This window comes from Mycteria americana, chromosome 5, assembly GCF_035582795.1.
Source record: "Mycteria americana isolate JAX WOST 10 ecotype Jacksonville Zoo and Gardens chromosome 5, USCA_MyAme_1.0, whole genome shotgun sequence".
In the NCBI taxonomy this organism is placed as follows: Eukaryota; Metazoa; Chordata; class Aves; order Ciconiiformes; family Ciconiidae; genus Mycteria; species Mycteria americana.
In genome coordinates, this window is record NC_134369.1 from 33,681,245 (window position 1) to 33,694,979 (window position 13,735).

The 13,735-nt window shown below is 43.3% G+C and overlaps 1 protein-coding gene across 3 annotated transcripts in view; it reads right to left on the reverse strand.

Annotated features, from left to right (window-relative positions):
• RBM25 (RNA binding motif protein 25) overlaps positions 1–8,691 on the reverse strand; it is a 34,014-nt gene extending 25,323 nt beyond the window's left edge. Inside the window, exons 1-2 of one of the 3 annotated variants that reach the window (XM_075502859.1) lie at positions 8,499–8,691; positions 1,053–1,173 (exon numbers count right to left, since the gene is read on the reverse strand). In XM_075502859.1, coding sequence (XP_075358974.1) covers positions 1,053–1,158 — 106 coding nt within the window. In that variant the 5' untranslated portion in view covers positions 1,159–1,173; positions 8,499–8,691. Of the gene's footprint in view, positions 1–1,052; positions 1,199–8,498 lie in introns of all 3 variants that reach the window. The other 2 variants (XM_075502860.1, XM_075502861.1) reach the window with 2 other exon arrangements.
• Between the last annotated feature and the right edge of the window lie 5,044 nt (positions 8,692–13,735).

Here is a 13,735-nt window from a genome sequence, read left to right on the forward strand (position 1 = left end):
GGAGCTAGTAAAGATAAGAGGTATGGTTTTAAAATGTCACCTGAAATTTTTGATGGCAGAATGCTACCTAATCAAGAACTCTGCCTTTAGCAGAAAACAGGTAACAGCTCATGGATCTCAGGAAAAAAAGTTTAGAAAAATTAATGCAAGTAAGGATTAGCCTGATGAATGGATGTGCACAAACAATTCCTGAGTTCAGCCATCTGGTTTTTGAATGCCTTTATTGTCTACAGAACACTTGTGCACAGCACAGCTTAAGACCATACAGACAGGACTTATTTTCTGCAGCCCTTGTGATAAACTTTAAAGGGGTAATTCTCTGATGTATTCCTCTCTCCCACTTGCTCTGTGGTCTCCTGCCTCCAGTCACTGTTATCTACACTGGCAATGTACAGAAAGAAGGTGGTTCCAGACCAACAAATTAAAGTCTCAACGCAAAAAACAGAGACTGATCTTACAGATTAAAAAAGAAAAAAAGGTGGGATTAATTTTGGGAAGATTAGAAGGAATGAGGAACGTAACAGTAAGTTTGCGAGATGTGTGGAGGAAAGTATGTAAGAAGCAGAACAAAAGAAAGTTGGACTTGTAAAAAAGTGGAGAAAACCAATGCAAGAAGTCGGACCTTCTCTGAAAGTTACTCCTATATTTTCACAGCACACGTACTCAGTGTACCCAAGTGTTTCCAAAGGCTATTACAATGGCTTATTTGAAAGGAATTTAAAATCAGTCTACTGTCAAAACAGAGGCTCTCAGAATACTTAATGTTATCAAAAATCACCACCTAGCTTCAGTCTTGGAAAAAAGGTCCAAGACAAAGTCTGGTATTGTCTCTAATGGTTTGATTTCTGGTCAGAAGCAAGCAGCTTTTGGTAGACCAAAAGGAGCTTGCTCACATGATGTGATCTGTGGGTAAACTAGAAACTCAGTTGCAATATACACAAATCAGAGTTATTGAAATACATTAAGAGACAGTAACTTTTGTAAATAATACAATTCAGAATAATAAAAGGAAATTTATTTCTACGACACTTCCATATACTAACGTAACTTACCAGGAGGTACAGGTGGAGGAAAGCCAGGAAACTGTGGAGGTGGGATCCCGGGGGGAAGCGTTGGGATTCCCATAGGAGGGCGATTCAAATGAGGTGGAAAAGACATTCTTCCAGTCACAATCTGTCAAAAAGATAGAAAAGGAAACCTGTACTACTTAGTTCCCAAACACGAACTGCAAAAGCAGTGCAAATGATAAGTGTCCATAATGATTTTAAATCTTCATATGGACATTCAACTACAAACTGTAACTATTTTTAACTCTTTTTCCCCAGCTATTCATTAAGTTACAAATGTAGTAGAAGTCTTCTTTCACAATGCAAAACAACACTTCTAGGAAAGTGTTTCAGAATGAAATGAAAAACAAAACTATATCTGACTCATCAAACCAATGGTTTAGAAGGAGTGTGAATTAAAAAGCATTTAACAGTTTGTACAGTTTCTTTAAAATAAAGCTATCTTTTGCAGTATCTGAAAACAGAAGTAATCTTGTAATACATTTTCAATAAGGCAAGTAGTTCCCTGGTACAAGAAACGACCACACACAATACAACTGTGGAACAAGATGAGAGAAAGAACTGGGACATCCCGATGCTCAGCATTAATGGGAATTGTATTTAAGACAACATTGAGGAGATCCCCTAATTCCAAATTCCAGCACAGAGACAGTTAAAAGCTTGGAAGAGGGTTCACCGATCTATTTTTAACTTCCCAGTTCACACATCATCTAGAGCTCAACTTGGACGATAGTCCATGAGCTGAGAGTCAATATGCTACCATGGAGAGTAAAGATTGTTTTAACATCATTTGCTATTCAGATGGTTATTATTATGTGCATATTACCGAGACAGTAACAGACAACACCCAATAATAAAAAACTCAAGATCACTCTTAACACAACTAATGAGGCATGTATTCTTGCTTCCAATATTATCTCAGCAACCTTACATGGTCAACTCTTCAGAAAGGGTTGGCCCTCAGTTCTAAAAAAAACAAAATTGGTCACCAGTATTACTGCTGAGCGCATAGGTACATTCACACTGCAATGAGGAAGCACTAGAGGAACTTCAAACAGAATGGATTATGTGGATACACATCACAAAGACACTGTATCACAAGTGACAAGTCCAGTTAGCTGTCTGTGCAAACATTTGCGTTTCTCAATGGACTGTACAGACTGCTTTACAACCGTATCTTCACTGCAACTATTTTCCACAAGTCAAAACCGAAGCAGGTGGCCTTGAGAAAAAGTGTTATGACAAGCAAAATTCTGAAACGTACTACAGACCTGTAGATTATAAGATGCTTTCCCCAGCCTCCTGGCACTGAACACACAAGAAACAGGAAACCAGCCTTGCTAGAGACAGATGTGCCCTCCATACGTGTACAAGAGCAAGTAGTTAATGGCAGTCTTAAATACTAGAAGTAAGAGCTTCTAGCTCAGTACTCTACCATAATAGTAGATACATTTGAAAGAGCTAAAAAATTATAAGAAGAGAATCATGTAGCAAAACTTTATTCCCATAGAGTCTGGAAACAACTATGAGAGATAAATGTACACAGCAGACTGGAGAGGATGAAAGGGAAACCCAAATGTATTTGGTAATACCTTTGAACATCAGAACTTACTTATTCTGGTATAAGAACACATATATGACCCTATAGCACAATTGACCCAAAGACACATTTACAACTACATCAATTACAAGAGGTTCATGACGATAGCATTCATTAATTGGCCCCAAAGGGCATTCATCAACATCTCACCAGGAGAAAAGATAAATGCTCCTGTGACACAAGGTCTAAGATTGTAGAAGAAACAAGACAGTGAACGCAAGCATTCCTCCAACAGTTCAGTAAAGGTTATTTTATACAATATAATAAACATAAACACCCCCCCCCCCCAAGAATCCATATGCCTAAGAACACACTTCTCTTCTGTCATTCTTGAACTTTTAAACTGAATGGGCAAAGAAAAGCAGCAAAGGTGTACTGCCAAAACATTTTATTTGGAAGAATATTGTTTATTGTTTCTTCAGACTACATGCACATCAGCCAACATTCCTCTAGAATCTGAAACTTGGATGGTATGCAAGGGAACAGAACTCCCTTATCCATCTTGATATCACTATTTGAAACTTTTTCACCAAAAAGACAGCCAAGGGTCCCAGGAAAAGCAGAAAATTAGGATCTTTAAGGCTCTCAGTCCTTACCTATATTGCAAGCTAATAGACAACTGGACAAAATTCAAAGCTGTTTTGGGGCAGGATGGTAGAGCAATAAACTATTGGGTCTGAAATAGTTCTAAACAGGCTGCAATAGCATTACACCACCTAAGGTCCACAAGACATTAAGGAGTGGTCTGTTAAACAAAAAAGAACAATTGAGGAAGTAATCTTCCAGGCTGCCTGTAGGTGCAGTCCCTTCTCTTGCTCTGATAAGCACTTTATCTGAGACACCATCTTGGAGAAGCTAAAAAAAAGCCTAAGGATTAAGAGGTGAAACAGTTCTTTGAATTAAAAGATGCTGAAACATACTGTACTCAATGAATGCTACATATGCACACAGGCGAAGTTGTTTGTTTTGCTTTGGTTTTTTTTAATTTAAATTTAAAAAGCAGATATAGCAGTCAATGAAGTAATTGTTACTGCATAAAAGGAGCAAGGCAGTTAATAAGAACAGATCAAATGTAGTCTTTCAATCTTCTAGTCAGATGGATGTGAAACATCGTTATCTGTAGGGCTTCAACAATCCATTTTACTGAAGCACTCAGTTCTTATTTTTTCTGTATTTGTACAGTCATTTTCACAGCAGCTAGAAAGCTGCCCTGTTACTGACTTAATTCTTGCATGGACCCATCCTAGCACCTCTGCTGTCTGTGACACTGAAGATCAACACTAGGATTAAAGAAAGCCTTGGTCTCTTTCTCACTACTATATGTAACTACCAATGTGAAACCAGCAGAGGGAACAGTTAAATTCTGTTTCCATTATGAAAATTGTGAGGATCAACAGATACCAAGATTGAAACTGCTCACTGGAGAAGTAAGAGATCTGGACGAGAGAGGAAGATGCATCCGGTTCCTTACAGCAGCCAAGATACTACAATGAAGAGAACTGCGTAGCACATTTTTTCTGTCAACAGCTAGAAAACACATAAGAAACCTACATACTCTTCCAACAGTCAGAGGGGCCTCTGACATCAAATTTATAAACAGCTACAAACCAAGAGTATGGAAAGTTAAGAGATGCTAAGCTGGGTCTAGGTAGAATACACTTGTAAAAATCTCAGGAACAGTATCTTGAACTCCTCTGCAGGCTGTCCTACTACCTTGCCAGTACAGTTTAGTGATCAGTGTCCGATATATTTACTGTGGTCTCAGTATTGTATACGACGATCTTCAAATTTCCCCAATACATTCAAAAGTGTAAGTAAGGAACGAAACAGTCCTCAGATATTCTTAAAACCTCAGTTGACTTACGAAAGTATTATCTCAAGTGAAATTGGATGTAAGCAGCATTCTTGATAGCTGCATTTTAACTAGCAGCTCTTTTAAGTGAGAGATTAATTCGTGTGAACGTTACGGCGCTCACAAAGATACACGGGTAAGAAAAGCAGTGAGCACCTGGCCTGACACCATTCAAAATACTGAAATAATGACATCTTCAGCCCCCAAAATAATGGATTTGTGTCAGGTCTCTGACTCAAAATGTAGTCAGTTTAGGCTATGTCCATGCAGCAAGCAGGGCAGTACAGCAGGAGCAGGTCTGTTAAAACAGATGGAGCTGAGACTCTAATGCCCACACCAGACGTTTTGAGGAGGTCCACCCCACCGGAACAAATGCCCATTTGCAGGTAAGAGTGCATTTTTCAATGTATTTTCATCCAAAAGGAATCCAGTTCATCCACTGGAACAGTGCAAACCAATGTGAAAAAGCGTTTCCTAAGTGAGAACGACTGTGAGACTTCCTTCAAAAGCACACTCCTGATCAGAGTTAACCCAGTAATGTAGGTGCACACTTTATTAGCCTTAGGCAATTTTTGTAATCTGCAGATTAATGATGTCATGGATGGCAAAACATCTAAGCTTACTCTAAGCAGACACAGCTGAAATCCAGCCCGAGCTATTAACCAAAGCAAGTGCTATACAAACACAGGTATAATATTCCAGGTTCCACTTTGGCCTAGAAGTTCAGTTGCTTTCATACACTGCTCTTCCAAGTTAATAAGTCCTGGTGGAACCAAACGCCATGCAGAGCCAGCTGCACCAATCTTCTGAAACTTGGAGAGAGGACAGGAATACCCATACGGCTCTAAGGTTTGGTAAAATCCACTGAGACTTGTTAATTCTGACTCAGTGCTATCCCTGCTGGGCCACAGCTCTGTCCATTAGAAACATGCTAGCTCTGATGCACAACTAAACAAGTGCACAGGGCTGGCATGAGGGCATGCTGGACTCAAGTGTCTGAGACCACAGAGAACCCAGAATTACTATGAAACAAGGGTCACCAGCATTCAGACACTGCTGCCCCATGCTGCTTTATTATCTCCAACTCCCAAAAGTCCCAATAACAGGGGACTGACTATATGAGAAGATTGTACTTGTCTGGCTGCACTGTTAATGTCTTTTTTTAAAAATCATAGTATTCTTTAAGCCTTTTTCTTTTTTATTTACTCCATTTTTTTAATAAAGGGGTGAAGAGTTACACCATAAACAGAATGTAAGTTTATTAAAAATCACTGGTAACTAATGTATTTTAAACTGACAATTGTATCACCTGCTCAGGGCAGCATCATACTTCTACCAGTGTCACAGGATTAATCTCCTTACTACCTCTGTGTTTACACATCATAACTTTTCTTTAAAAACCTGCAAAACATTTTAACCATTTTCAAAACAGTTAAGTTCCCCTTGAAACAAAACAGTTACAATACTTACTGTTGAGCTGCTGTTATACAAAACAAAGTTAAAATTAACTGTAAAAATCCTGAAGTCTTAATGCATAAACAAACTTAATGTGTTTTAAGAATACATATGTGTAGTGTCATAACAGCAGCGACAGTATGGCTGATTTAGCTTGATTTCATTTTGTCTGATTTTAACTCCTCTTCAATATTTTCCCAATACAATTCCTCTGCACCAGAAAAAACCTGTACACTTAGTCTAGAATAAGTTGCATGAAATAGCTGTGCAAGCTAGTCCCTCAAATAAGGGAGCAGTAAGACCAAAACTTGTCTGGATTTTTTTTTTTTTTAATTAACTACAATTCAGCTTTGATTATAATCTTAATATTTAGATTATTACAAGAGCGCCTGACAAAATCCACACCTATCGTAAGTGTGTAACACTATGCTATTTAGTAACTCCCTGGTTAAACATATGTTATACCAAGACATTTGATTTGTATAACCATGTTATTATGTTTCACTGAAATGTCCTTATAAAATAAGCTTTCACACATAAAAATGTTTCTAATGCTTTTTAAGAATCAGAGTAATTCCTATTAAGAATTGTACAATGTTTTGGCATTTAATTCTAATGTCAATACCTAGGCAGCAACAGAAAGTGAATAATAATTTCCTCTAATTTATGACAAAGAATTTTATACATTTTGTGTCATATGATGGGTGCAGCTGAGCAACAAAAGCATTTTCAGAAACAAATGGAGAAAACATATGTGGTAAACCAACCTATTAAAGTCAATACTATCACATAGGCTTTTACATCAGTCTCTACATGATGTATGGATTTTTAAACTGTTCCATTATAAAAATAACTAACCCCATAGTTTGTCACCCATTGGAGAAGCTGTTTATATTATTGCTTCTCAGAAAAAAAAGCTCCCTAAAAAAAAAATATCTTTTATTTCAAGCCAACTGATCCTCTCAGTGAAAATGTCCACTTTCTCATAAAGCCCTACAGTTTTCTCCAAAATTGCCTGCAAGCTCAGCAAGGCATCCATGTCAAACACAACGGACATGGGGAGAGATAAAATAGATTACAGATTTTCTAAGAATATTTATTTCTGAACAAACAAAACTAGTATTTGCTCAAGCCTGTTTTTCACAGCTAATCTAGAAAGTGTTCACTAACTGCTGTGAAATAATTTGCATCCCAAACTATTATTATGAAGCAACCTAAAAAGCAACATGCTTACCCAAACGAAAGCCTCAGTTCGAAAGCCCTTTAACTAGGGCTCCATTAAGCATGTCACCCAAACTTTAAGATCTTTGATTTAGTTCCCAATTCTGTGCCTCTGCACCCATATAAAGCCCCAGTCAGTCAAATAGTGACTCTCCACTCTAACTTTGCTGTTAACTCTTCCCAAAACACAAACATGGCTGTGGCATTACAACATTTATGTGAATGGGCACTCGAGAGACAGAGCAGAGAAACGTGAAACACTATGTACAATGCCACCCCCTTACAGGGAAAGTAAGAAACCGTCCTGTTCTTCCTTCTTTGAAGTTGTTCTGGACCATCTTCCATAAATGCTTATGCAATACCTGAAGCAATGCTTTCCTGCCCCACAAAAAATTACTAAAAATCCACGTGCATGCATTTTAATCTGAACAGACTGAGAATTATACAACTTTAAGATTTCCCTTCCTGTAAGCCCATGTAAGACTCACTACAAAAAAAAAGTTAGTTGTGTTCGGGACGTTCGCTGTATTTAAACAAAAACCCGTCTCTTCCTTCAGGCAGACAAAGGTCTTTTTCTATACTGGAAAAAGACATCATGAGAAAAACACGCCAATATACACACCACAACTGTTACTGACACGGATGAATCACTCCGATTCTTTTATGCACAAGCTGCTAACACGTGCTTTAAGATGACTACCCCAGTCCACACTAAGGACATTAACTTCACTGCCGCGATATCATCAAAAAACGTTTCCTCGCGTGGCCCGTTTCCCCGACATCGAAAAGTAAAATCCCACCCGCAGTCAGAGCCGGCCCGGCCACGCTGGGGAGCAGTTTCGGGCGCCGGCAAACTCTCTGCCACGGGCTCGTCCGCTCCCACCCGAGAGGCGCAGGGCCTCGTCCCGACCCCGAGATGGGCTCCTCTCGCCTTCCGCCGAGCCGCTCGCCTCGCCGCCCCGCCCGCCGGGGCCGGCTCCCCGCCGCGCCTCTGGGAGGCGGAAGGGGCTCCCACGCCTCCTGGGCGGGAGAGGAAGCGAAAGGCCCCCGCCGCCACTCTCCCGCGAGCGCCTCCCCGAGGCCGCTCTCCCGTTCCACCCCGCCACTAGGCCCACGCCGCCTCCCTGCCGAGGCGCGGGCCGCGGCCGGCGAGAGGCCGCCGGCGCCTGCCACGGCCCAGGGTGCGGGGCGCGGCAGAACGGCCTCGGCCCAGCCCCGGCCGCGCCTCCTCTCAGCAGGCGGCTGAAGCGCCGCCGCCGCCTTCCCTCCCCCTCCCATCCCCCCGCAGCCTCTCGCTTCTCACCCCTTCGCTGCGGAGCAGGAGCCGCGTCCGGAGCGCCGCCGCGGCCCCTCCAAGCCGCGCGGGTCGGGGATGGTGTGGGGGGACGCCGCTCGGCCGCCTGAGGCCCGGCTGGGAGGCCCCGGGGCGCCACTAGGCCGCGAACACACCGCGCCGAGCCGCCGCCGCCGCCGCGCTGCGCGGGGTCATGTGACCCGCCCCTTCCGTCAGCGGCCCGACCTGCACCGCGCCGCGGGACCATAGAGACGGCGTGCCAGAGCGCCCTCCCGCGCCGCACCCAGACAATAACGCGCCCCACCATAGAGTGGCAGGGGCTAGAAGGGCAGAGAGAGAGAGAGAGAGAGAGAGAAAAAAGGTGTCCGGGCTGCCGCCATCTTTGCTGGGGGCAGGCGATGCGGCACCTTGACCCAGCCCGGAGCTTCGCCATCTTGAGGTCAAATACCGTCGCTCGGGCTCGTGGTGGCTGCGGCGCGGGTGGTGGGAGGCCCTGGCAAGCCTGCCGCCGTGGGCTAGCACCGGGTCCTCTCCCGGCTGCTGGCGTGCGCCCCTCGGTTAGCCCGGGGTGCCATTCCCCGGTGCCGCGCTCTCGGGCCAGGCTTAGCCGCGACCCAGCTGTGACAGTGGTAGGTGCAGGCATAACCCGCAGGCACAGCCGCCTGGGAAATACGCCTGTTGCTTTTAACAGGCTGTTATTAAGGAAGGAACATGTGTTTTAGCTGCGTTTAGCAAATTCTAAGGGCCTAGAAAGCTAAAACAAAAAGCAGCCTTACAGTCAGGAGATGTAAAGATACAGAATCATAGAATGGTTTGGGTTGGAAGAGACCTTTAAAGGTCATTTAGTCCAACCCCCCTGCAATGAGCAGGGACATCTTCATAGATCACGTTGCTTAGAGCCCCGTCCAACCTGACCTTGAATGTTTCCAGGGATGGGGCATCTACCACCTCTCTGGGCAACCTGTGCCAGTGTTTCACTACCCTCATTGTAAAAAATTTCTTCCTTGTATCTAGTCTAAATCTGCCCTCTTTTAGTTTAAAGCCATTACCCCTTGTCCTATTGCAACAGGCCCTGCTAAAAAGTCTGTCCCCATGTTTCCTATAGGCCTCCTTTAAGTACTGCAAGGCTGCAGTAAGGTCTCCCCACAGCCTTCTCCTCCAGGCTGAACCCCAACTCTCTCAGCCTTTCCTCACAGGAGAGGTGTTCCATCCCTCGGATCATTTTCGTGGCCCTCCTCTGGATCCCCCCCAACAGGGCCATGTCTTTCCTGTGCTGAGGGCTGCAGAGCTGGATGCAGTACTCCAGGTGGGGTCTCACCAGAGCAGAGAAGAGGGGCAGAACCACCTCCCTCGACCTGCTGGCCGTGTTTCTGCTGATACGGCCCAGGATATGGTTGGCTTACATGGAAGGCTGTATCTGCTGAAAAAAATAAGGATTTACAGAGCAAAAAAACCAAACACCAGTATCTTAGGCAGCCATATACTCAGCAAAACGATCTTACTGGGCTATAAAGCAGTTGGGCCTAGCCATGGTCTAAAACTGGCAGTTTCCCTGACCTACTTCCAGCATTTAGACTACATTAAAAGACAATTTTAAATGTACAATTCCTCCCAACATTACATGCGAGACAGTAATTGCTGTAATTACCACAATGATGGCGAGCAATTGCAAATGGAAAGAGGAAGTGACTGTGAATGGAAGGAAGGTGGTCTTACAGACGATTATGAGGTAAACCACAACATAAGCATATGTGCACAAAGCTGTTTAAAACATTTTGGATCAGCTAGGGGAAAAAAAGTCTTACTATCTCAATATTACATTTCCCACTGTTTATATACACTGTTTAAGGAAAAGTGCTCAAAAGACCGGAGTCTAATGACAAACAATCCCCTCCACCTGTAATGGCAAGAAAAACATTCAAAGCAGACACTGTGACTTCTTCAGTACAAAGCAGATTAAATCTACCTGACTGATGCCATACATGCTACTGAACAGTCAACAACTGAGCTGGAACTAAGGTCCTGTTCATCACCTTGCTTTACAAGATGATGTGCAGGAGTAAATATTTTAGCAGTAGCAGATTTAGGAAATACTTCAAGATTGAATGCAATTCCTTCCCCTTTCAGAAACAGCATGTTTGCTTTCTATTGATTACAACTCATTCCATGCAGCCTGCACATCTCCCTTCAACTAATACAAATTTAGTAACTGCAATACTGACTACTGTTAATATTTCAAATAATTTATAAACATACCTAGGTAAGTAAAAGTGGTACTCATTTTGCAGCTTGCAGGAAAACCAAGGAAAAGAGAAAAGGCATTAAAAGAATCTTCTGAGTTTCCTGTTTTTTTGCTGTTGTCTCAGATTGAAACTGTTATCTGCTTGAAAAAGAAATGTGAAATCCAAACTCACTCATACTGCTTAACAAGCCCTTTTATTTACAGGAAACATTGCAAAGGCTTTCCTGATTTAGACGTTCATCTATTGTGTTTAGCCAAAGAAATAGACCATTTTGCATTTACTCTCCTTGTACAAATCATGAACTTTAGCCTCCAGTATCCTTCCTAAACAAGGAAGAATACCATCAGAAGCATCCAGTAAAAATAGCCACTTCCATGTCTCTACTCTTTCTGCTATTGAATTTTAGAATTACCTACCCCTAAACCTATCCACGTGATCTTTTTACCCTTCAGTTGTGAAATGGAGATCCCAGTTTCCAGATACTGATCACAGTTCACTTTATTCAGTTCCTCACTGCAGACTCCAGAGTTTCATGCTCAAGCCAATCAAGAAGAGTGCCGTAGATGGCTTTTAGAATTAAGGCCAAAATTAAAAGAGGTGCTTTTAATGTCTGCAGATCGTTTTGCATTTCAAGCCTGAGAAATCATTCCGAACATGCTAGGCAGCATCTCAAGGTACAAGGGTCAGATTGGTTCTAGACTATGCAACATTTTAAATGTTTTATGGGTGGATCACAGTTCTAGTCCACAGTTCCAGAATCACTGGGTAAAAGGGATCTAATACAGTGCTGAAGGAGTACAGTCTTTATAAAACCCTGACTAATCACTGGGATCCTGGATCCTTCTGCCTATCTGCTCTCTCCAATGCAGGTTTCTGTCTCTTCAGTATATGCTGTGTTACTCCCATGGAAATCAGTAAAACTTGTTTTCAAGGAGCAGCTGGAGTTGATTTTTGACATAGAACAAAACCAAATTTATGGTCATAAGCAGGGAATTTAAAAGATAAATTAAGTTTACACTTCCTATTCCAGGAGGAACAGTGCTGCACTTTTTCTAAGAGAGAGAAGTAGGAAACAGTGGGGGAAGAAAGTTTAGGCTTTATGCAGAAAGTAATAACTAGTGCAACTTTGTACATTTTGTAATATTTTAAATAAAAGTAGCCTTCAAGTGTACTTTTTTTAATACCACAAAATGAATAATTACATTTTGTCTTCTCTTCTTCATATCCTTTAATCGCTCCCTCTATCACATTACCAGTCTAAATACAGCCACTTAGAGGAAGATCCCTTAGATGCCAATCTCTCATTGAGTTGATTCCTTGGCTCCCCATGAATAGCACTGTCAGATTTAAAAGTTTCTACCTTGTATGTATTAAATATATACACTATCCAGGATTTTTTCACTCTGAAGACATTTGGTTCAGCAAAAGTTTATTCCTATAGATGTCAGTCTATTTAGTTAATCTTTTTGATCGATCTTTTCTGCAAAATACTGAGTGAAAATACGGTATTTTAATAGTATGAAAGAGAACAGGGAAGACAGTTACTGTGCCAATCTTCAGTCATTCGTCATCACTTAACTGCATAGAGGAGAAATAGATAAACCATGTATATGCCTAGTTACACAAATATATACAGTAGAATCTAGTAGAACAAAAGTAGTTCAGCAATACACTTGAGTTCTGACAGGACCTCAGTCACTCCTAGTGTTAGGAACTTCACCGATGCCCCATTTTTGTGGTAATTGGACCTGCTGACTCAGTTTTGTGAAATGATACGTCACCTTACAAAAGGTAAACTCGCAGTCACTGCTGTCTGCGTGAATATCCAGTTATGTAACTTGTCTCCCTCTCAAAATTATTTGTATACAACCAAACCAGGGGACCAAACAACAGGGCACTTCATAGCTGCCCTCCTATGGTTATGAACACGTAAAGTCCACTGAAGTGAAACAGTGCATCTCCTTCCTCCAGTGAGGTAACCATTAGCATTTCATCCAAAATTCCAGCCAAAAACCCTGTTTACCTTAGAAGAGAAATTGCTCGTGCACTGGCTATGCTACAACAAAAATGTTTTGGCATATTATCTAAATCATTTATTTTCATATACACGTACAGCCAATGGAAAATAACTTGCCCTTTTCTTGTAGCACCCTGCCCTTTCCAGCCAGTACCATGAGCCAAAAGCTCACTGGAGCCTTTGCTGGCTGAGGTTGCTTCCTCACCGTGGAGTTCATTTGACCATCTCTCTCTGCATCCACCGCCTGTTTCCACACCTCCACTTTCTGACCACGAATCTGCCTTTTTTTTGGCAGGCGTGTGCCTCTATTTCAGATCTGTAGTCTCTTTCAGCTAAATAAATGGTGGCAGTTCACCCATTGGCTGTACCTACCGTCACGAAAAAGAAAAAAGGGCAACAATTATAGTGACTGGTGGCACTCCTCGTCGAGACTTCGTTTAAATGCACGCGTGGCACAGGCGAGCTGGGTGCCAGCTCTCTCTCAGGCAAACACCGTGACCCACTTATTTACCAGAGCTGGAGGCCTGGGAGCGGCCGCTTGGTCGCTCTCCAGGAGATGGAAGGAAAGAACTTTGCTACCAATTTCATCCCTCAGACACCTGCTGGGGGCTATTTCCACTCCTCCGGCGCGGGGTGGCCCACAGGTCTGCCCGCCCGCCCTCAGGGGAGCCCGGCAGCCGCGGGGCAGGGGACAAAAGTAAAGCAAAGGAAACCTAAAACCCCACAGGGCGGCGAAAGGGCCGGGAACACCACGCCTCCCCTCCCCCCAGACACCCTCACGGGCGGGCGGCGGGAGCGCCGCCTCACGGCTCGGCCGCCGGGGTCAGCGGCCTGCCCGCCGCGCCCTCCTAACGCCCCTGGAGGCGCAGAACCGCAGCCCCCCCCCCCCCCGGTCACCCGCCGCCACCTCTGCCCCGCTAACCTCCCTGCTCCGCCCCGGGAACAACATGTCGGGCCTCACCGCCCCTTCCCGCCCCTCCCGGCGG